Source organism: Borostomias antarcticus, assembly GCF_949987555.1.
Source record: "Borostomias antarcticus genome assembly, chromosome: 10".
Classification (NCBI taxonomy): Eukaryota; Metazoa; Chordata; class Actinopteri; order Stomiiformes; family Stomiidae; genus Borostomias; species Borostomias antarcticus.
The window spans coordinates 12,961,565-12,982,528 of NC_140243.1; the positions used below are offsets into that span (position 1 = coordinate 12,961,565).

Genomic DNA, 20,964 nt, shown 5'->3' on the forward strand with positions numbered 1-20,964 from the left:
ACCCCCTCTACATCCACATGGAGGAGGAGTTCTACCGCTTCGGTGTCAAGATGGAGTGGCTGCTCATCCACCGCATTCTCAACCACAGGTACCACACACACACACGCACAGACACACACCCACAGACATACACAGACACACACACACAGACAGACAGACATGGTAAACAGTGGGTGTGTTAAGTAGCTGAGCGCTCAGTCAGCGATCAGTGATCAGAATTCACCTAACGGGTTGCTCAGTTACGCTCAGACTGATCTGCTCGGAGCACAAGTGAGCAGTTTTGAACTATGATCTGTTTGAGCCAAACACCACGTCATAATCATCATCACCTGAGCAACCACATCATAATCATCATCATCACCAGAGCAAAAAAAAACAAGGGGCACGTTTTGTCTTGGGAATCGTTGGGACCCTGCTCGCTAATCACACATGATTGACAACAGGTGAAAAGATCTCGTCCCCTAGCAACTCAGCGCTCGGTTAGAGCAGACCGTTAAGTGGTTTTAAAAAATGCTCAGCGCTCAAAGTGAGCATTCACTCACTGAGCGCTCAGCTACTTAACGCACCCAATGTGTCCCCCCCCCCTCCAGTGTGGATAAGAAGGGGAACGTCCACTACCTGATGAAGTGGAGGGACCTGGCCTACGACCAGTCGTCCTGGGAGAACGAGGAGATGGACATCCCTGAGTTCGACGCGTACAAGCAGACCTACTGGAACCACAGGTAGACGCACGCATGCCCACACACACATGCACGCATAGGCACACACACACACAAACGCACGCCCGCACGCCCACGCACGCACGCCCACACACGCACGCCCACACGCACGCCCACGCACGCACACACACGCACTCCCACACGCGCGCGCACGCCCACATGCACAGACACACACACGCACATGCACAGACAATACAGTAGGCTGATGTCTTATACATCCTGGTGCTATTTCAACCTTGTCTCGCTCTCTCTCTGTCTCTCTCTCTCTGTCTCTCTCTCGCTCTCTGTCTCTTTCTCTCTCTCGCTCTCTGTCTCTCTCGCTCTCTCTGTCTCTCTCTTTCTCTCTCTCTTTCTCTCTGTCTCTCTCGCTCTCTCTGTCTCTCTCCATCTCTCTCTGTCTCTCTCTCTCTCTCAGGGAGCTGATGGTGGGGGATGAGGGCCGCCCTGGTAAGAAGCTGAAGAAGATGTCTAAAGTGAAGCGGAGTGAGCGACCCCCTGCTAACCCAGTGGTGGATGTAAGCTGACTATACGGCCGTGTTTTTATATGTAGGAAAACCTTCTCCTTAGAGAATGGACCGCTGGTCAAAACCATCCCACCAAAGTCCAATCTGGCTGATTGTCTGCAACTCTCCCAACAATTCAATGAAGAGTGTAATGGTGTCAATATCTCCTCAATTCAGTTCAAACCTTTATTTAAACTCGTGGGGCAATTGAGGTTTCCCTCATTTCCAATGCCGACGAGCTCACAAGCAAACACAAACATCAACAAAACATAAGCAATTTACAACAATAATACAATTAAGATCTAAAACAGTGACAAGTTGATGAACAGATGTCTAGAGCCATGGCTCTGAACTCCTTATCGGAGGGAAGCAGCTCCAGCTTCAATGTCTTGTCTGTCTGTCGTCCTCTAGCCCACTATCAAGTTTGACCGGCAGCCGGACTACGTGGACATCACGAGGGGCACGCTGCACCCCTACCAGCTGGAGGGCCTGAACTGGCTGAGGTTCTCCTGGGCCCAGGCCACCGATACCATCCTGGCCGACGAGATGGGCCTGGGAAAGACCGTCCAGACCGCCGTGTTCCTCTACTCGCTCTACAAAGAGGTGAGTGTGTGAGTGTGTGTGTGTGCGCATTGTGTTCTTTTTGTCCAGTCTGCCCCTCCCTGTCAGTCAGTGTCAGTGGGCGGGGCTTCAGACACGTGACACACAGTAACCCCGCCTATTACAGGGGACGAGTCCAAAGAGGGGCACTCTGTCCTAAAGGCATGGCGGGACAAACACAAGCCTGTGTTTCCCTTTCTGATTAACTCACATGTTTGGGTTCCACATTATTATTACACACGTTAGGTTCCACGTTATCCGTCTGTGCTCTAACCTTTGACCTTTGTGGGTCAATCACCGTGCAGTCACCTAGGGGTGACTGTACGTTACCATCTAGAATAGGTGCATTTAGCCAGGCGGTCTTCTCCTTCAAAGCAACCCATCAGTGGAATTCAGTGGCACAGTCTATCAGAGTCCCCAACTTACTACTCTTTCAAATGTGGTGTTAAGAAATGGCTTCTGGAGAACCAACAGTGTCCACACTGATCTGTGTGCGTGTGCGTGTGTGTGTGTGTGTGTGTGTGTGTGGAAGGAAGAGCGTACATGCCCGTCAGGTCCTTAGCTAACATTTTTGTTTTTTATGTAATTATGGATTATTTGTTATTCTGTATATAATGTATTTTAATGTATTTTAATTATTGTAGTGCTCATGACATCTGCCCCAGCATATTTACGGAAATATTCCTTAATGTGGACTGTCTCTGAATTTTAAACTATTAAATAAATAAATAAATATGTTCCACATTATCCGTCTGTGCTCTAACCTTTGACTCCCCGCCCGCCCAGGGTCACTCCAAGGGTCCGTTCCTGGTGAGTGCCCCCCTGTCCACCATCATCAACTGGGAGAGAGAGTTTGAGCTGTGGGCGCCGGACATGTACGTGGTGACCTACGTCGGTGACAAGGACAGCAGGGCGGTCATCCGCGAGAACGAGTTCTCCTTCGAGGGCAACGCCATCCGCGGAGGAAAGAAGGCCTCCAAGATGAAGGTGTGGGAGGAGGGGGGGGGGGGGGAGAGTAGGAGAGCGTTTTGACCATGTCATAGAGGAGTATCTGTTAGGGATGTGCACAACTCACATTTTTTATTCGATTAATCAGTGGGTGGTATGAACGATAAATCGTTTTTTGGCCAACATTCGAAAGATTTGATTCCAACATTTTTAAAAGTGTTTATTTGAATGGAAAAAAAGTGAAGACCACAATTCCATTGATTTTGAAGCTGTCATTTAGCCTCCATTCCAATCAGTATAGCGCTACAGAACTGATGATGCACCATATTAGTTCAGTTAAATTTAAATATTTTTAAGGATGTGTTTATTTGAATTAAAAAAAGACCACAATTTGACGAAAATCGATTAGTGACCAAAAATCGACTTTGCCCGTCACAACCGATTAATTGATTAATCGGACCCACCCCTAGTATCTGTGGTCCTTCTAACCCCCCTCTGTGTGCCCCTACAGAAAGACTCGACGATTAAGTTCCACGTGCTGCTGACGTCGTACGAGCTGATCACCATCGACCAGGCCGTGCTGGGCTCCATCGACTGGGCCTGTCTGGTGGTGGACGAGGCCCACAGGCTCAAGAACAACCAGTCCAAGGTGAGACTCCGCCCTTCAGAAGGTTCAACCCTCACCTGTATAGAACTGCTCAGGTCACCACCGTCACACACCTCTTAGACACACACCTCCGAAACCAATAGAACTACACACACCTCCGAAACCAATAGAACTACACACACCTCCGAAACTAATAGAACTACACACACCTCCGAAACTAATAGAACTACACACACGTCCGAAACTAATAGAACTACACACACCTCCGAAACTAATAGAACTACACATACCTCCGAAACTAATTGAACTACACTGAGGACTTGTAGAGAGGGCGACAGATACGCCACGATCTCAGGGAAATTAAGCAGTCGCTTCACTGAAGTGTAAACTTGCAAGATTCCTACAGTTATTAACCCTTCCTCTTGGTTTTTTTGTTGGTGGCTTTCTCTCTCTCTCTCCCTCTCCTCCTCCCTCTCCCTCTCCTCCCTCTCTCTCTCTCTCTCCCCCTCTCCCTCCTAGTTCTTCCGTGTGCTGAACAACTACCCCTTGCAGCACAAGCTGCTTCTGACCGGAACTCCCCTTCAGAACAACCTGGAAGAGCTCTTCCACCTGCTCAACTTCCTCACCCCCGAGAGATTCAAGTCAGTACTCCCCACTGTGTGCGTGTGTGCGTGTGTGTGTGTGTGTGTGTGTGTGTGTAGGAGGTGAGAGGCTGATTCCAGGTGTTTCTACCAGCTTCCTGAATGTCAACATGTCAATCCACAAGTATGCAACTTCCTGAATGTCAACATGTAATAATGAACAAACTGAACCCTCCTTCCTTCTCCCCCCCCTCTCGCCCCCTCCCTCCCCTGTCCAGTAACCTGGAGGGCTTCCTGGAGGAGTTTGCGGACATCGCCAAAGAGGACCAGATCAAGAAGCTCCACGACATGCTGGGCCCGCACATGCTCAGAAGGCTGAAGGCCGATGTCTTCAAGGACATGCCCTCTAAGACCGAGCTCATCGTCAGGGTGGAGCTCAGCCCCATGCAGAAGTGAGTGATGAGGAGAGAGAGAGTTTATTTTTTTAGTTTAAGGAACTGTGTCAAGTGTCAAGAATAGGAAGCATCAAGAATGTGTGTTCCCCACTTTCATGCCTTTAAACTGGTATTCCAGGTGTGTGCTGGTATCGGTTTGCTAGTGAAGCATTTGGGTAACATGCTACTTCCTGCTTTGTGCGACCCCAGGAAGTATTACAAGTTCATCCTGACGCGCAACTTTGAGGCCCTGAACACCCGCGGAGGAGGGAACCAGGTGTCTCTGCTCAATGTGGTGATGGACCTCAAGAAGTGCTGCAATCACCCCTACCTTTTTCCAGGAGCTGCAATGGTACGAACCACCCTCATTCACTGACCCGTGACGGGACAACCCACGTTTGTAGTTTGAGGGGTTGGGGGCTGCCGTACTGATATTGTGTACTTAAGTAAATAAGGTTGAGGAGGCAAGGCAAGGCGAGGTTATTTGTTTAGCACATTTCAGCAACAAGGCAATTCAAAGTGCTTTACATGAGACATTAAATGCATCAAGACAAAGTGCAAGAAACACATACAAGGTCATATAAAATGAAATGCAATAAAAGGACATTTTAAAACTAAATGCAGGAAAAATTAAATGCAGGTCAGGTATAAAAGTTCCAGTGCAGGGTATGAATGAATATTTGATTTAATGAAAAGCAGCGGCGAAAAGAAAAGTCTTCAGTCTTGATTTAAAAGAACTGAGGAGAGAACGTTTAAAAGAACTGAGAGAACGTTTAAAATAACTGAGGAGAGAACGTTTAAAAGGAACTGAGGAGAGAACGTTTAAAAGAACTGAGGAGAGAACGTTTAAAGAACTGAGGAGAGAACGTTTAAAGAACTGAGGAGAGAACGTTTAAAAGAACTGAGGAGAGAACGTTTAAAAGAACTGAGGAGAGAACGTTTAAAAGAACTGAGGAGAGAACGTTTAAAAGAACTGAGGAGAGAATGTTTAAAAGAACTGAGGAGAGAACGTTTAAAAGAACTGAGAGAACGTTTAAAAGAACTGAGAGAACGTTTAAAAGAACTGAGAGAACGTTTAAAAGAACTGAGGAGAGAACGTTTAAAGAACTGAGGAGAGAATGTTTAAAAGAACTGAGGAGAGAATGTTTAAAAGAACTGAGGAGAGAACGTTTAAAAGAACTGAGGAGAGAACGTTTAAAAGAACTGAGGAGAGAACGTTTAAAAGAACTGAGAGAACGTTTAAAAGAACTGAGGAGAACGTTTAAAAGAACTGAGAGAACGTTTAAAAGAACTGAGAGAACGTTTAAAAGAACTGAGAGAACGTTTAAAAGAACTGAGAACGTTTAAAAGAACTGAGAGAACGTTTAAAAGAACAGAGATCGTTAAAAGAACTGAGGAGAGAACGTTTAAAAGAACTGAGGAGAGAACTTTTAAAAGAACTGAGAGAACGTTTCTTGCCTGCAGGAGGCGCCAAAGATCCCTAACGGAATGTACGAGGGCGGCGCGCTCACTAAGGCTTCTGGGAAACTGACGCTTATGCAGAAGATGATGAAGAAGCTGAAAGAGGGAGGACACAGGGTCCTGGTGTTCTCTCAGGTACACACACACACACACACACACACACACACACTAGTCTGGTCTCAGAGGAGCGTGTCCCTCGTCCTCCTCACTCTCATGACCCTTGACCCTCCTGTCCTGTCAGATGACCAAGATGCTGGACCTGCTGGAGGACTTCCTGGAGAACGAGGGGTACAAGTACGAGAGGATTGACGGGGGTGTGACCGGGGGCATGAGACAGGAGGCCATCGACCGCTTCAACGGTGAGACACACACACACAATAAAGAGGAGATTGTCCGCATCACTGGTATAGCTCCCAATAGCCTGTATTTATTGAGTTAACACCCAAGCGTGTAACGTTTCGTTCCCTTGGTGAGTCTGAGGAAGGTTACACGCTTGGGTGTTAACTCAATAAATACAGGCTTTTGGGAGCTATACCAGTGATGAGGACAATCTCTTCTTTATTGCTGACCTTTCTCTGTCCAGCACCTGGATTTTAGTGCGGATGTGCGTGCCTTATACCTTTTACACACACACACACACACACACACTCATGCATTTCTTTTTTCACGGTGATTTCTCTCTGTTCATCTCTCATTTTCTCTCTCTCTCTCTCTCAGCACCTGGTGCTCCGCAGTTTGCCTTCCTCCTCTCCACCCGAGCTGGGGGTTTGGGCATCAACCTGGCAACCGCCGACACTGTCGTCATCTACGACTCTGACTGGAACCCTCACAACGACATCCAGGTACACACACACGCAAACACACACACACACACGCAAACACACACACGAACACACACACACAAACACTCTTTTTGTCCAGTCTGCCATCCCCTGTCAAGTCAGTGTCAGTGGGCGGGCTTTCAGACATGTGACACACAGTAGCCCCGCCCATTTCAAGGGACGAGTCCAAAGAGGGAAACTGTCCTAAAAGCCGGACGGGACAAACGCACGTTCCTCTTCACTTTCGTTTTCACCTTGAATCAGTCAAACCCACACCTCTTTTTCTCTCTCCCTCCATCCATCTCTTTTCCTCCCTCCCTCCCTCCCTCTCTCCCTCCCTTTCTCCATCCCTCCCTCCTCTCTCCCTCCCTCCTCTATCACTCCCTCCCTCTCTCCCTCCCTCCCTCCCTCCCAGGCGTTCAGCAGGGCTCATCGTATCGGTCAGAACAAGAAGGTGATGATCTACCGCTTCGTCACCAAGGCGTCTGTGGAGGAGCGGATCACCCAGGTGGCCAAGAAGAAGATGATGCTGACCCACCTGGTGGTGCGGCCCGGCCTGGGCTCCAAGACCGGCTCCATGTCCAAGCAGGAGCTGGACGACATCCTCAAGTTCGGGACAGAGGAGTTGTTCAAGGACGAGTTGGGAGAAGGTGAGCGGACCCGTGGACCCCCACGCTCCCGGGCCGGCGCTGACCACAGCGTGGTGTACCGGGTCGACACCACAGTTGGGCTCTCTGTCTGTAAGGGTCTGACGGGTTTAATACGCACTGTGGGCCTTTAATGGGCTCGTTGGTGGGAATATTGGGCTCATGGACTGGGCTGCAGTTACCCAGAACAGAACGCCTAGAACCTCTGCTCTGGTACCTCTCATACACTCTCACACTCAACCCCCTCCCTCTCTCTCTCTCTCCCTCCCTCCCTCCCCCTCTCCCCCTCCCTCCTTCCCTCCCTCTCCCCCCCACCTCCCTACCTCTCTCCCTCCCTCCCCCTCTCCCCCTCCTTCCTGCCCCCCCCCCCTACCTCCCTCCCTCTCTCCCTCTCTCCCTTCCCCCCCCTCTCCCCAGGGGACAGCAAGGAGGACGACAGCAGCGCCGTGATCCACTACGACGACAAGGCCATCGACCGTCTGCTGGACCGGAACCAGGACGCCACAGAGGACACGGAGATCCAGAGCATGAACGAGTACCTCAGCTCCTTCAAGGTGGCGCAGTATGTGGTGAAGGACGAGGACGAGGAGGTGGGTGCGCTCGCTGGTCGCTGGGCGTGTGTGTGCGTGCGTGTGCGTGTGATCGGACTGAGAAGGTGCCGTGAGCAGAAGTAAAACCCATGTAGACTGGACTTGAGTGTGTGTGGTGTGCACTCTGCACTGTCGTGTCATTGCACCTGAAGACGGCCATTTTGGCCGAAACGTTGTGCCCTATTTATTAAACCTCACCGTGGGAGCTACATACAGATAGGGCTGGGTTTCAAATGATTCAGAATCGATTCATGAATCCCAAAATCAATCTTTTATTTAATGAATGAATGAATAAATTAAGGAATGAATAGTTCATTCATTCATTCAATGCTTCATTCATTTTTGGAAATCCGTATCGATACCCAGCCCTAGTATTGATTTGTTGCATAACTTGGCAGTCATGTAATTAAGGTTACACCTAAAAAAAAGCAGGTTTTAGTAACACTAACCGAATCGATATTGAATCGTGATAATCGATTCCAAACCTTGTGAATCGGAATCGAATCGATTCTTGAAATTCGACTCGATACCCAGCCCTACATACAGTGTGGACATTCTCTCTGTCTTTAGTTTATTCATTTTTGTCGAGCACTTGTCGCACTTTGGTTGATGTGCGTGCATTCCTCTGCTGCCACTGTTGTGTCCCCATACCTTTTATTGAGTCGGGAGTATGTGTGTGTGTGTTTGCGTGTGTGTGTGTTTGCGTGTGTGTGTGTGTGTTTGCGCGCGCGCGTGTGTGTGTGTGTGTGTTTGCGCGTGTGTGTGTTTGCGCGTGTGCGTGCACGTGTGTGTGCACGTGTCTGTGTATGTGTGTGTGTGTGCGTGCGTGCGCTCCAGGAGGAGGAGGTGCAGCGGGAGGTGATCAAGCAGGAGGAGAGTGTGGACCCAGACTACTGGGAGAAGCTGCTGCGCCACCACTATGAGCAGCAGCAGGAGGACCTAGCGCGCAACCTGGGCAAGGGGAAGAGGACGCGCAAGCCCGTCAACTACAACGACGGCTCCCAGGAGGACCGAGGTAGAGGACAGGGTACAGAACAACCACAACGCTCCTTAATACTACTCTACGTCTGTGTGTGTGTGTGTGTGTGTGTGTGTGTGTGTGTGTGTGTGTGTGTGTGTGTGTGTGTGTGTGTGTGTGTGTGTGTGTGTGTGTGTGTGTGTGTGTGTGTGTGTGTGTGTGTGTGTGTGTGTGTGTGTGTGTGTGTGTGGTGGTGGTGGTGAAGTGGCTGTTTTGTTTGTGAAACAGTGTTTTGGTCTGTGTGTGTGTGTGTGTGTAGTGGTGAAGTGGGTGTTTTGTTTGTGAAAGTGTTTTGGTCTGTGTGTGTGTAGTGGTGAAGTGGATGTTTTGTTTGTGAAACAGTGTTTTGGTCTGTGTGTGTGTGTGAGAGGTTCTGATGTTGTGTATGAGATGTGTATTCATCTGTGTGTTTGTCACTGGTGTGTGTTTGTCCCTTGCCTGTGAGTTATGTGCAGTGAATGAATGATACTCTAGTAATGCCTGTGTGTGTGTTGCCACTTGTTGTTGTTGTTGTTGATGTTGTGGCGGTGGTTCTTTCTCTCTTGATCTACATGTGGAAGCCTCAATGCTAAATGAGTGACAGACATTCTGATGACACTAGCAGTCAGTTACATTACAGTCATTTAGCAGACGCTTTTATCCAAAGCCACTAACAATAATCACATTTAATGTAGGTAAAGCCAATGTATTACTACTCGCCAGAACTCACAAGTGCATCTCCTTTCTAAAACAAGTGACTAAGAGGATAATCTAGTGCTGAAGGCAAAGTGCAAGAATAGCCATCAGTCAATATGCATGCCGTCGCACTCATTCTCAAATTGACCCTAAATACCTAAAAGCCAGCTGATCATCGGGGTATCTGGGCTGAGCAGCTGGTTTTGGCACCCCCTGCTCTCTGATGGACATGGTGGATGTTTGAACACGGGTGTCCAGCCCTCCAACCCTTTCCCAGATGGACTAGTGTTTAGAACGATGGCTACGGGGGGGTTGGGGCTCATACTAGGGCTGGGTTTAAAAAATCGATTCTGAATCAATTGATTCAGAATCGATTCATGAATCCCAAAATCGATCTTTTATTTAATGAATGAATGAATAAATGAAGGAATGAATAGTTCATTAATTCATTCAATGATTCATTCATTCATTCATTCATTTTTGGAAATCAGTATCGATACCCAGCCGTAGTATTGATGTGTTGCATAACTTGGCAGTCATGTAATTAAGGTTACAGATACAAAAAAAAAAAGGTTTTAGTAACACTAAACGAATCGATATTGAATCGAATCGAATTGAATCGTGATAATCGATTCTGAACCTTGTGAATCGGAATCGAATCGATTCTTGAAATTCGACTCGATACCCAGCCCTATTTAGTACCACTCTCATCACGGCGTATAGCTGTTTCTATGCAGTGGTTCTGATTTAGACCCAGGATAGTTTTTCTTGTTTGTCAACGGATCTTCCTGGATGTTCTGACCTCCACACCTCTCCCTTCTGCCACCTGCGCACGTGTCACAACCCTGTGCTGCTCTCCGATTGGCTAATGTGTGTTTCTGTCACCACCTCTCCTTCCACGGCCTCTTTAGATTGGCAGGAGGATCAGTCTGACAACCAATCAGACTACTCAGTTGCTTCGGAGGAGGGAGATGAGGACTTCGACGAGCGAACCGAAGGTAATGAGCCCAGTGTTCAACTGGACGCGCGCTGCTACAGGGAGCCGGTGGAGAGAACCAGGACCTCATCACTGGTTCTCCTCTCTGACGTCGATGTCACACAACCCTGGACATCCGCCCCGGTCCGGACCAAAGCCTGTCAGGGATTAACCGGCTAACGCTAGCTGGCTAGTACCAGATTAATTCAGTTTTAATTTAATCTGTATTTGCTCTCTCTAGACTGTAGTAGCACGACCGTTTTCGAGCTATATTTTCATAATCATTACATGCATTAATTCAAACCCTTCGTTTGAAATGATCTTAAATCAACATGATGTGATCAGTAAGATCTAATCAAGTTCCCTGACCCCTCCACCCACAGAATACAGGTCAAACTGAGTTCAGAGGACAGTGAGAGACAGCGAGAGACGGTGAGAGACAGAGGAAAGTGAGAGGGGGGGGAGGACAGTGAGAGACGAAAGACGGAGAGAGAGGGAGAGGTCAGTGAGAGAGCGGGAGGACAGTAAAGACAGTAAAGACTTCAAAATTCACCAAACCTATCTTCAATTATGTATTTTAACTTTTCTAACAAAACATACTCTATTCTGGGAGTCTCTGTTAAACACATCTTACCCCCCCCCGCCCCCCCCCCCCCCCCCACAGCCAACGCCCGCAGGCCGAACCGCAAGGGGCTGAGAAACGACCGGGACAAACCGCTGCCCCCCCTGCTGGCCAGAGTAGGAGGGAACATCGAGGTCAGTCTGCAGCCTAGAACAACATTTCCATCAGTCTCTAGCCCCCCCCCCCTCTCTATCTAGCATGCTGAGTGTATGTATTCATCTGACCCCCCCCTCCCCTTCAGGTGTATGTATTCATCTGACCCCCCCCCCCCCCAGGTGTATGTATTCATCTGACCCTCCCCTCCCTCAGGTGTATGTATTCATCTGACCCCCCCCTCCCTCAGGTGTATGTATTCATCTGACCCCCCCCTCCCCTTCAGGTGTATGTATTCATCTGACCCCCCCCTCCCCTCAGGTGTATGTATTCATCTGACCCCCCCCTCCCCTTCAGGTGTATGTATTCATCTGACCCCCCCTTCCCCTCAGGTGTATGTATTCATCTGACCCCCCCTTCCCCTCAGGTGTATGTATTCATCTGACCCCCCCTTCCCCTCAGGTGTATGTATTCATCTGACCCCCCCTTCCCCTCAGGTGTATGTATTCATCTGACCCCCCCTTCCCCTCAGGTGTATGTATTCATCTGACCCCCCCCCCTCCCTCAGGTGTATGTATTCATCTGACCCCCCCCTCCCCCTCAGGTGTATGTATTCATCTGACCCCCCCTTCCCCTCAGGTGTATGTATTCATCTGACCCCCCCTTCCCCTCAGGTGTATGTATTCATCTGACCCCCCCTTCCCCTCAGGTGTATGTATTCATCTGACCTCCCCCCCTCCCTCAGGTGTATGTATTCATCTGACCCCCCCCTCCCCCTCAGGTGTATGTATTCATCTGACCCCCCCTACCCCCCAGGTGTATGTATTCATCTGACCACCCCCCCCCCCCCCCCAGGTGTATGTATTCATCTGACCCCCCCTCCTCCCTCAGGTGTATGTATTCATCTGACCACCACCCCCCCCCCCCCCCAGGTGTATGTATTCATCTGACCCCCCCCCCCCCCCCCCCCCAGGTGTATGTATTCATCTGACCCCCCCTACCCCCCAGGTGTATGTATTCATCTGACCACCCCCCCCCCCAGGTGTATGTATTCATCTGACCCCCCCCCCCCCCCCCCCAGGTGTATGTATTCATCTGACCCCCCCCTCCCCTTCAGGTGTATGTATTCATCTGACCCCCCCCTCCCCTCAGGTGTATGTATTCATCTGACCCCCCCTTCCCCCCAGGTGTATGTATTCATCTGACCCCCCCCTCCCTCAGGTGTATGTATTCATCTGACCCCCCCCCCCCCCCCCAGGTGTATGTATTCATCTGACCCCCCCCTCCCTCAGGTGTATGTATTCATCTGACCCCCCCCCCTCCCTCAGGTGTATGTATTCATCTGACCCCCCCCCCCCCCCCCCAGGTGTATGTATTCATCTGACCCCCCCCCCCTCAGGTGTATGTATTCATCTGACCCCCCCTTCCCCTCAGGTGTATGTATTCATCTGACCCCCCCCCCCCCCCCCCCCAGGTGTATGTATTCATCTGACCACCCCCCCCCCCCTCCCCCTCAGGTGTATGTATTCATCTGACCCCCCCTCCCTCAGGTGTATGTATTCATTTGACCCCCCCCTCCCTCAGGTGTATGTATTCATCTGACCACCCCCCCCCCCCCCCCCCCTCAGGTGTATGTATTCATCTGACCCCCCCCTCCCTCAGGTGTATGTATTCATTTGACCCCCCCCCCCCTCAGGTGTATGTATTCAGCTGATCTCCACCCCCCTCAGGTTTTGGGTTTCAACGCGCGCCAGAGGAAGGCCTTCCTGAATGCAGTGATGCGTTATGGGATGCCTCCTCAGGACGCCTTCACCACCCAGTGGCTGGTCCGAGACCTGCGAGGGAAGTCTGAGAAGGAGTTCAAGTGAGTGTGTTTGTGTTTACTACGCTTGCTTGTTAGTGTACTAGTCTCAACGCCAGACCCATGAGAGTTATTTCGCTGATGCGCTACGTAAAAGCTACGCTAACTACGTTACTGCATGCTGCAGATCTCTCTATGGGTCTGGGACACTTCATGGAAAGATCTGGTGCTCAAATCCTGGCAATTTATTGGTTTCCCTGTGACACCAATCAGGAACGACTTTCGCAATCAGGCGCTCCCACCCATAGATATGCCCCGCCCATCTAACCTGTGCTAGCGTCTCTCATTCGCTGCTATGACCTGTCACTCTTTCAATTCTGACCCGTCGATACGCCCTCAGAACACCAGCTTGGGTGGAGAAGTGGCACAGACTCTATTATGTATTCATGCGGAGCGCAGCGATTCAACGTAATATTGGAGTCTGGAGAGAGACTATTAGGATGGTAACATTTAAACCAGAATCAGAGAGACTCATCCTGCCCCTCCCCCCCAGGGCCTACGTCTCTCTCTTCATGCGTCATCTCTGTGAGCCGGGCGCCGACGGAGCCGAGACCTTCGCCGACGGCGTTCCGCGGGAAGGGTTGTCGCGGCAACACGTGCTCACTCGCATCGGTGTGATGTCACTGATCAGGAAGAAGGTAAGCACCAGTGTGGCCTCGCAGCTCTGGATTGGCCGGCCGATGATGGTCATGTGACTGCTCTCAACAAATGTCTTCATTCCCCTGAAGTCATAGGATTTGACTGACTGGTTGGTTGGTTGTGTGATTGATTGATTGATTGAGTGATTGATTGGTTGGTTGGTTGATTTGTTCGTTGGTTGGTTGATTGAGTGATTGAGTGATTGATTGGTTGATTGATTGGTTGATTTGTTGGTTGGTTGATTGATTGATTGACAGGTGCAGGAGTTTGAGCATGTGAACGGCCAGTGGTCCATGCCCTGGATGATGGAGCTGGAGGAGAACAAGAGAGCCGCACTCCTGGCTTCTGGGGAGGACCCCAAGACCCCCTCTACTGGGACCCCTGCAGACACACAGCCCAACACGCCCGCCCCAGGTACACACACACACACACACATGTATAGACCTACGCCTCAACTCAACGTGTCTCATCTCTCCCTCGTTCACACTCTGCATCTGTGTGTCTCAATGTCCCGCGTCCTTCCAGAGGATCTCACCAAGTCTGAAGACGGCATCAAGGAGTCGGAGCCCAAGGGGGAGGGGGAGAAGGAGGGCCGAGGAGCAAAGCCCCAGGATCCGGAGGTGAACCTTCCCCTTCACCAGCCCAAAAAACACACCGTGCTCCTCCCAGTCTCCCCAATCCTAATCTGACACCTCCCAGTCTCCCCAATCCTAATCTGACACCTCCCAGTCTCCCCAATCCTAATCTGACACCTCCCAGTCTCCCCAATCCTAATCTGATACCTCCCAGTCTCCCCAATCCTAATCTGACACCTCCCTTTCTCCCCAATCCTAATCTGACACATCCCAGTCTCCCCAATCCTAATCTGACACCTCCCAGTCTCCCCAATCCTAATCTGACACCTCCCAGTCTCCCCAATCCTAATATGACACCTCCCTTTCTCCCCAATCCTAATCTGACGCTCCCCGTCTCTCCAACCCAGATTATCGAGATCCCAGACGAGCCTGAGAAATCCCCGTCCCCCGAGAAGGAGAGTGAGGGCGACGCCCCCTTGGTCAAGGAGGAGAAGGAGACGGGAGGAGGAGAGGCGGACAAGAAGAAAGAGAGCGAGGAGAAGGACAAGGAGAAAGAAGAGAAGGAGAAGCCTTCAGAGGCGGCGGAGGAGAAAAAGGACTCCCCTTCAGAGGTCAAAGGTGACGTGACGGACACGTCGGCAGGGGCAGAGGAGTCCAAGGTTAAAGGTCAGTCTCGAGGTCAAGATGTTGATCCCAGTTATGAGTTTGACCACTTCCTGTTTGTGGGACCCAACTTGTGCCTCTGTGTCTTTCAGTTGAGGAGAGCAAAGATGAAAAGATGGATACCAGTCCTCCAGCAGAAGAGAAGAAAGGTGTGTGCACGCACACACACACACACACACGAACACACGAACACACACACACACACACACACACACACACACACACATGGTCACCATAGTAAATGGCAAAGCGCTTTACAATGGCCTCTCATTCACCCATTCACACACAGACACAGACACACATGGTGGCAGCTGCCATGTAAGGTGCTAGCCTGCTCCCTGGGAGCAATTTGGGGTTCAGTGTCTTTGACCAAGGACACTTTGATACTAGGACAGGAGGAGCCGGGATTCGAACCGCCGACCCTACGATCATTGGACTCGGGGCGGCTGGGCTCAGTGGTAGAGCGGGTCGTCCCGTGATCGTGGGGTCGGCGGTTCGAATCCTGGCTCCTCCTGTCGGACACTGAGCCCCAAATTGCTCCCAGTGAGCAGGCTGGCACCTTGCATGGCAGCGGCCACCATTGGTGTGTGAATGTGTGTGTGTAAATGGGTGAATGAGAGGCCATTGTAAAGCGCTGTGGATAAAGGCGCTGTATAAGAGCATCCATTTCCTGTCCTTTGAACCCGTTCGACCTCCTGAGGCGCCGCCGCCCCGTCTAAACGGCATCGACTACTTCTCTCCCCCCCAGAGCACAAGGAGGAAAAGGAAGGGGGGAGGACGGAGGAGGTGGGGAGGCTGCAGAACGGAGAGAACGCCAAAGAGGGCGCCGTGGCGGTGGTGGTGGCGGCGGCGGCGTTGAACATCAGCGAAGAGAAGAAGAAGGCCTCCAAGCAGAGGTTCATGTTCAACATCGCAGACGGAGGATTCACCGGTACACACACACACGCACGCACGCACACACACTGCAATGTGAACAGTTGTTTTTGACTTGTTGCCGGCAGCTTTATTTATACCTCTGACCCTCTCTCCTCGTTCTCTCTGCTCGTTCTCTCTCTCTGCTCGTTCTCTCTCTCTCCTCAATCTCTCTCTCTCCTCGTTCTCTCTCTCTCCTCGTTCTCTCTCTCTCCTCGTTCTCTCTCTCTCTCCTCGTTCTCTCTCTCCTCGTTCTCTCTCTCTCTCCTCGTTCTCTCTCTCTCTCCTCGTTCTCTCTCTCTCTCCTCGTTCTCTCTCTCTCTCCTCGTTCTCTCTCTCTCTCCTCGTTCTCTCTCCTCGTTCTCTCTCTCCTCGTTCTCTCTCTCTATCCGCGTTCTCTCTCTCTCCGCATTCTCGTTCTCTCTCCTCGTTCTCTCTCTCCTCGTTCTCTCTCTCCTCGTTCTCTCTCTATCCGCGTTCTCTCTCTCTCTCCGCATTCTCTCTCTCTCTCCTCGTTCTCTCTCTCTCTCCTTGTTCTCTCTCTCCTCCTCAGAGCTTCACTCTCTGTGGCAGAACGAGGAGAGAGCCGCCACCGTCACCAAGAAGACCTTTGAGATCTGGCACCGTCGCCATGACTACTGGCTGCTGGCTGGCATCATACAGTATCCTTTGAGCTGACTAGGCCGATGGCCTCCCCTGACCTCCCCTGACCTCCCCTGACCTCTCCTGGCCTCCCCTGGCCTCTCCTGACCTCTCCTGACCTCTCCTGACCTCTCCTGACCTCTCCTGACCTCTCCTGACCTCTCCTGACCTCTCCTGACCTCCCCTGGCCTCTCCTGGCCTCCCTTGGCCTCCTCTGATCTCCCCTGTCCTCCCCTGACCTCTCCTGGCCTCCCCTGTCCTCCCCTGACCTCTCCTGGCCTCCCATGACCTCTCCTGGCCTCCCATGACCTCTCCTGACCTCTCCTGGCCTCCCTTGGCCTCCTCTGATCTCCCCTGTCCTCCCCTGACCTCTCCTGGCCTCCCCTGACCTCTCCTGGCCTCCCATGACCTCTCCTGGCCTCCCATGACCTCTCCTGGCCTCCCATGACCTCCCCTGGCCTCCCATGACCTCCCCTGACCTCTCCTGGCCTCCCATGACCTCCCCTGACCTCTCATGGCCAGTGTAGAGAGACCAGCAGCACAGCACTACTGCAGTAACCCTCACAGTTCACTGACGAGCCCTGATCTCACCCACACTGGCCAGGGAAATGGTTGCAGGGCGTGCGTGCGTGTGTGCGTGCGTGCGTGCGCGGGTGCGTGCGCGCGGGTGTGTGCGTGGGCGCGGGTGTGTATGGGCGGGCGCGGGTGTGTGTGGGCGCGGGTGTGTGTGTGTCGGGTTATTAACCCCTCCGGACAGGAAGGACAGGCTGACTGTTGTGACCTTTGACCCAGGCGCCCCTCAGACACGGGTACGCGCGCTGGCAGGACGTGCAGAACGACGTGCGCTACGCCATCCTCAACGAGCCCTTCAAGGGCGAGATGAGCCGGGGGAACTTCCTGGAGATCAAGAACAAGTTCCTGGCCCGCAGGTTCAAGGTCAGAGGGCAGCGCAACCCACGGACGCCTACGTGCTTCTGTCTGTCTGCCTCTCTCACTCTCTTTCTCTCTCCCTCTCTCTCTCTCTCTCTCTCTCTCTCTCTCTCTCTCTCTCTCTCTCTCTCTCTCTTTCTCCGTCTCTCTCCCTCTCTCTCCCTCTTTCTCTCTCTCTCTCTCCCTCGCTCTCTCTCCCTCCGTCTCCCTCTCTCTCTCTCTCTCTCTCTCTCTCTCTCTCTCTCTCTCTCTCTCTCTCTCTCTCACCGTGTCTCTCTCTCTCCCTCTCCGTCTCCCTCTTTCTCTCCCTCTCTCTCTCTCTCTTCCTCCCCCCTCATGCCCTTGTCCCCCCCCTGTGTGTAGTTGTTGGAGCAGGCCCTGGTGATCGAGGAGCAGCTGCGCCGGGCTGCCTACCTCAACATGTCGGAGGACCCCTCCCACCCCTCCATGGCTCTCAACACGCGCTTCAGCGAGGTGGAGTGTCTGGCCGAGTCCCACCAGCACCTCAGCAAGGAGTCCATGTCTGGGAACAAGCCCGCCAACGCTGTGCTGCACAAAGGTACGAGGGCGCTGATGGTAGAAGGAGGAGGAGGAGGAGGAGAAGGATGGTGGTGATGTGGGCTCAATCCACTTAAAATAGAACCAAGGTTGAGGAGGAGGAGGAGGAGGATGGTTTCCTCAACTGATCGAAACTGTTTCCTGTCAATGTAGATAAAAGTTGATGCTGATGATGATGATGGTGGTGCTCTTCCTCCTGTCCAGTGCTCAAACAGCTTGAGGAGCTGCTCAGCGACATGAAGGCGGACGTCACCCGTCTCCCGGCAACCATCGCCAGGATACCCCCCGTCGCCGTGCGGCTGCAAATGTCCGAGAGGAACATCCTCAGCCGATTGGCCAGCCGGGGCCCGGAGGTCACGGGCCAGAGCCAATCACAGACCACACAGCAGCAGATGCAGGTGCCACGCTGACCAATCCCGTCCAGTGTCCTACAGACGTGCGCCTCCCCCTGCCCCCCCCCCACTTCACCCTTCGTAGGACCACCCCCCCTCCCCCCGCCACACCCCAACTTGTACAGCACAGTACGATCTCTCTACCTCTGTACCCCCCAGCCCAACCCTGCCCCCTGCGCTGGCTACCTGTCACTGGAAAACACTCTGGAACCATAGAATTAGAATTCAGTGGACATATCCGTTCTGTCAGTTCTATTTCTATGTCTGATTGGAACATCTCTACTGGAAAGTTACTTACCTGACCTCCCTAACTCACCTGACCTCCCTAACTCACCTGACCTCCCCCGACCTCCCTAACTCACCTGACCTCCCTAACTCACCTGACCTCCCCCGACCTCCCTAACTCACCTGACCTCCCTAACTCACCGCCTGTCCCTTGGACCAGCAGGTAGATCCTCTGAACCCGTTCTGTCTCTGTGCCCGGGTCAAGTGTGTGTTCACTAGAATAGAACCGGGAGTGGACGCAAGTGTGTGTTGAGCGGGCATGCGCGGCGAGGTCTCGATCGTTCGGCCGATGTGACGTCGCAGAGCGAACACGGCGTATTGTTCCCCGAGACGTTCTCGTTTTCCTGTAGAATTGTCCCCTTGAGAAGCCCATCCCATTCAGTTTGCACATCCCTGTGTGTGTGTGTGTGTGTGTGCGCGCGCGCGCGCGTGTGCATGCGCACTTCTACCGCAGAAGGCTTCAGACCCTGAGCTCTTGTGTTCCACCAGAGAGACTGTTATTAACTATAGCGTGATGATGCTGTTGTAGAATAATGACACACTGTCTGGTGTTTGGCGTTCACCATCCACACCCCCTCCCTGTACCTCACCTAGGAACCCAGGTGACTTAACACTAACCCACGATTGGCTCTCCCCTCCCCCCTCTGGCCACGCCCCCATCCCCGCACCTCGACATTCCTGATTGGTTTCTAGACGACTTGTTCCTGGGGCCCCTCCCCTTTTTTGCCCAAATAAGGACATGCAATAGCTCCAAGTTCAGACATGGGATGGCTTTGAGAATGACGGCAATCTAAGTTAATTTAATTTCCTACAGTCTAATGTTTTGTTGTTTTACATTTTGGAATATTTTATGGTTACCACCCTGTTGTTTTTATCGTTAAAAGTTTCTTTTTGAGAACTACAATAAAAAGGGTAACAGTTTGTGAAGCTTCTGAGTCTCAAGAGTCTTTATTTGTGGTGGAGAGAGGGAGAGAGAGAACCTGGGGAGGGGGTGGGAGAGAGGGGGGGGGAGAGAGAGGAGGGGGTGGGAGAGAGGGGAGGGGGAGAGAGAGAACTTGTTCTTTGAGCGAGAGGAGAACCATCTCCTACCTGTCTGTACTCATCAGGCTTTAGCAGGGCTCACTGTCCCTCAGGACACAGCGTAGTCCGAGTCCAAAGCTTCCTCGTACCGAGACCAGAGGCGCGTCCTCGTACCGAGACCAGAGGCGCGTCCTCGTACCGAGACCAGAGGCGCGTCCTCGTACCGAGACCAGAGGCGCGTCCTCGTACCGAGACCAGAGGCGCGTCCTCGTACCGAGACCAGAGACAGGCGCACACACATATGAGTGGGTCACTCTACAGTCTACATTGGGACACATGGAAGATCAGTAAACACATTTCCATAGAACCAAAAGTATAATATCAAGAGAGGGAACGGCTCCAAAACAGAGTGAGAGAGGGAAGGAGAGGAAGAGGGACAAGCTTATTTTCTCACAGAGACTGGTAATTAAGATAATTGGAGTAAATTGCAGGGCGGGCGGGTAGACTGGGAGGTTCCTAGAGGTGCTGTCTTATCAGAGCCTACGGAGAGAGAGAGAGGGGGGTGAGGGATGAGAATGGTCTGAGGAAAAGTGTAGGGCTAGCAAGGAAAAGTGTGGGAAAACACTTGAGGGAAAAAGGAGGTATAGATGAGAGAGTCCTGAATGTTACAGGGAAGGAGAGCGATAGAGGAGAGCTGAAGCGCTTCCTGTTCATGTTTCCACTGTTGATTCTCCTGTGACTGTCGGGCTGGGTGATCCTGATCTGCTTTGAGACCTACTGGCGCAGCGCTGACATCTTCTGGGATACTCACACACACACACACACACACACACCATCTCAACCAGGAGCTTGGACGCTAAGCTAGCCCACCTCTACTCTAGGGGGGACAGAGAAGAGCTTGGACGCTAAGCTAGCCCACCTCTACTCTAGGGGGGACAGAGAGAAGCTTGGACGCTAAGCTAGCCCACCTCTACTCTAGGGGGGACAGAGAAGAGCTTGGACGCTAAGCTAGCCCACCTCTACTCTAGGGGACAGAGAGAAGCTTGGACGCTAAGCTAGCCCACCTCTACTCTAGGGGGGGACAGAGAAGAGCTTGGACGCTAAGCTAGCCCACCTCTACTCTAGGGGGGACAGAGAAGAGCTTGGACGCTAAGCTAGCCCACCTCTACTCTAGGGGGGGACAGAGAAGAGC

General features: G+C 52.0%; 1 protein-coding gene across 2 annotated transcripts in view; it reads left to right on the plus strand.

Annotated features, from left to right (window-relative positions):
- The window catches only part of chd4b (chromodomain helicase DNA binding protein 4b), a 26,204-nt gene extending 7,380 nt beyond the window's left edge, over nucleotides 1–18,824 (plus strand). The window contains exons 13-40 of one of the 2 annotated variants that reach the window (XM_084444076.1): nucleotides 1–88; nucleotides 591–722; nucleotides 1,135–1,234; nucleotides 1,634–1,825; nucleotides 2,609–2,809; nucleotides 3,282–3,419; nucleotides 3,897–4,018; nucleotides 4,237–4,410; nucleotides 4,603–4,744; nucleotides 5,857–5,988; nucleotides 6,095–6,212; nucleotides 6,571–6,695; nucleotides 7,090–7,324; nucleotides 7,739–7,911; nucleotides 8,749–8,938; nucleotides 10,516–10,602; nucleotides 11,245–11,336; nucleotides 13,026–13,159; nucleotides 13,650–13,794; nucleotides 14,053–14,209; nucleotides 14,321–14,415; nucleotides 14,778–15,036; nucleotides 15,126–15,182; nucleotides 15,782–15,964; nucleotides 16,499–16,607; nucleotides 17,391–17,523; nucleotides 17,881–18,076; nucleotides 18,280–18,824. The exon at nucleotides 1–88 is cut by the window's left edge and continues 124 nt beyond it. In XM_084444076.1, the coding sequence (XP_084300202.1) occupies nucleotides 1–88; nucleotides 591–722; nucleotides 1,135–1,234; nucleotides 1,634–1,825; nucleotides 2,609–2,809; nucleotides 3,282–3,419; nucleotides 3,897–4,018; nucleotides 4,237–4,410; nucleotides 4,603–4,744; nucleotides 5,857–5,988; nucleotides 6,095–6,212; nucleotides 6,571–6,695; nucleotides 7,090–7,324; nucleotides 7,739–7,911; nucleotides 8,749–8,938; nucleotides 10,516–10,602; nucleotides 11,245–11,336; nucleotides 13,026–13,159; nucleotides 13,650–13,794; nucleotides 14,053–14,209; nucleotides 14,321–14,415; nucleotides 14,778–15,036; nucleotides 15,126–15,182; nucleotides 15,782–15,964; nucleotides 16,499–16,607; nucleotides 17,391–17,523; nucleotides 17,881–18,076; nucleotides 18,280–18,485 (4,115 nt within the window). In that variant the 3' untranslated portion in view covers nucleotides 18,486–18,824. The remainder of the gene's footprint in view (nucleotides 89–590; nucleotides 723–1,134; nucleotides 1,235–1,633; nucleotides 1,826–2,608; nucleotides 2,810–3,281; nucleotides 3,420–3,896; nucleotides 4,019–4,236; nucleotides 4,411–4,602; nucleotides 4,745–5,856; nucleotides 5,989–6,094; nucleotides 6,213–6,570; nucleotides 6,696–7,089; nucleotides 7,325–7,738; nucleotides 7,912–8,748; nucleotides 8,939–10,515; nucleotides 10,603–11,244; nucleotides 11,337–13,025; nucleotides 13,160–13,649; nucleotides 13,795–14,052; nucleotides 14,210–14,320; nucleotides 14,416–14,777; nucleotides 15,037–15,125; nucleotides 15,183–15,781; nucleotides 15,965–16,498; nucleotides 16,608–17,390; nucleotides 17,524–17,880; nucleotides 18,077–18,279) is intronic. The other variant, XM_084444077.1, reaches the window with a different exon arrangement.
- Nucleotides 18,825–20,964: the final 2,140 nt, after the last annotated feature.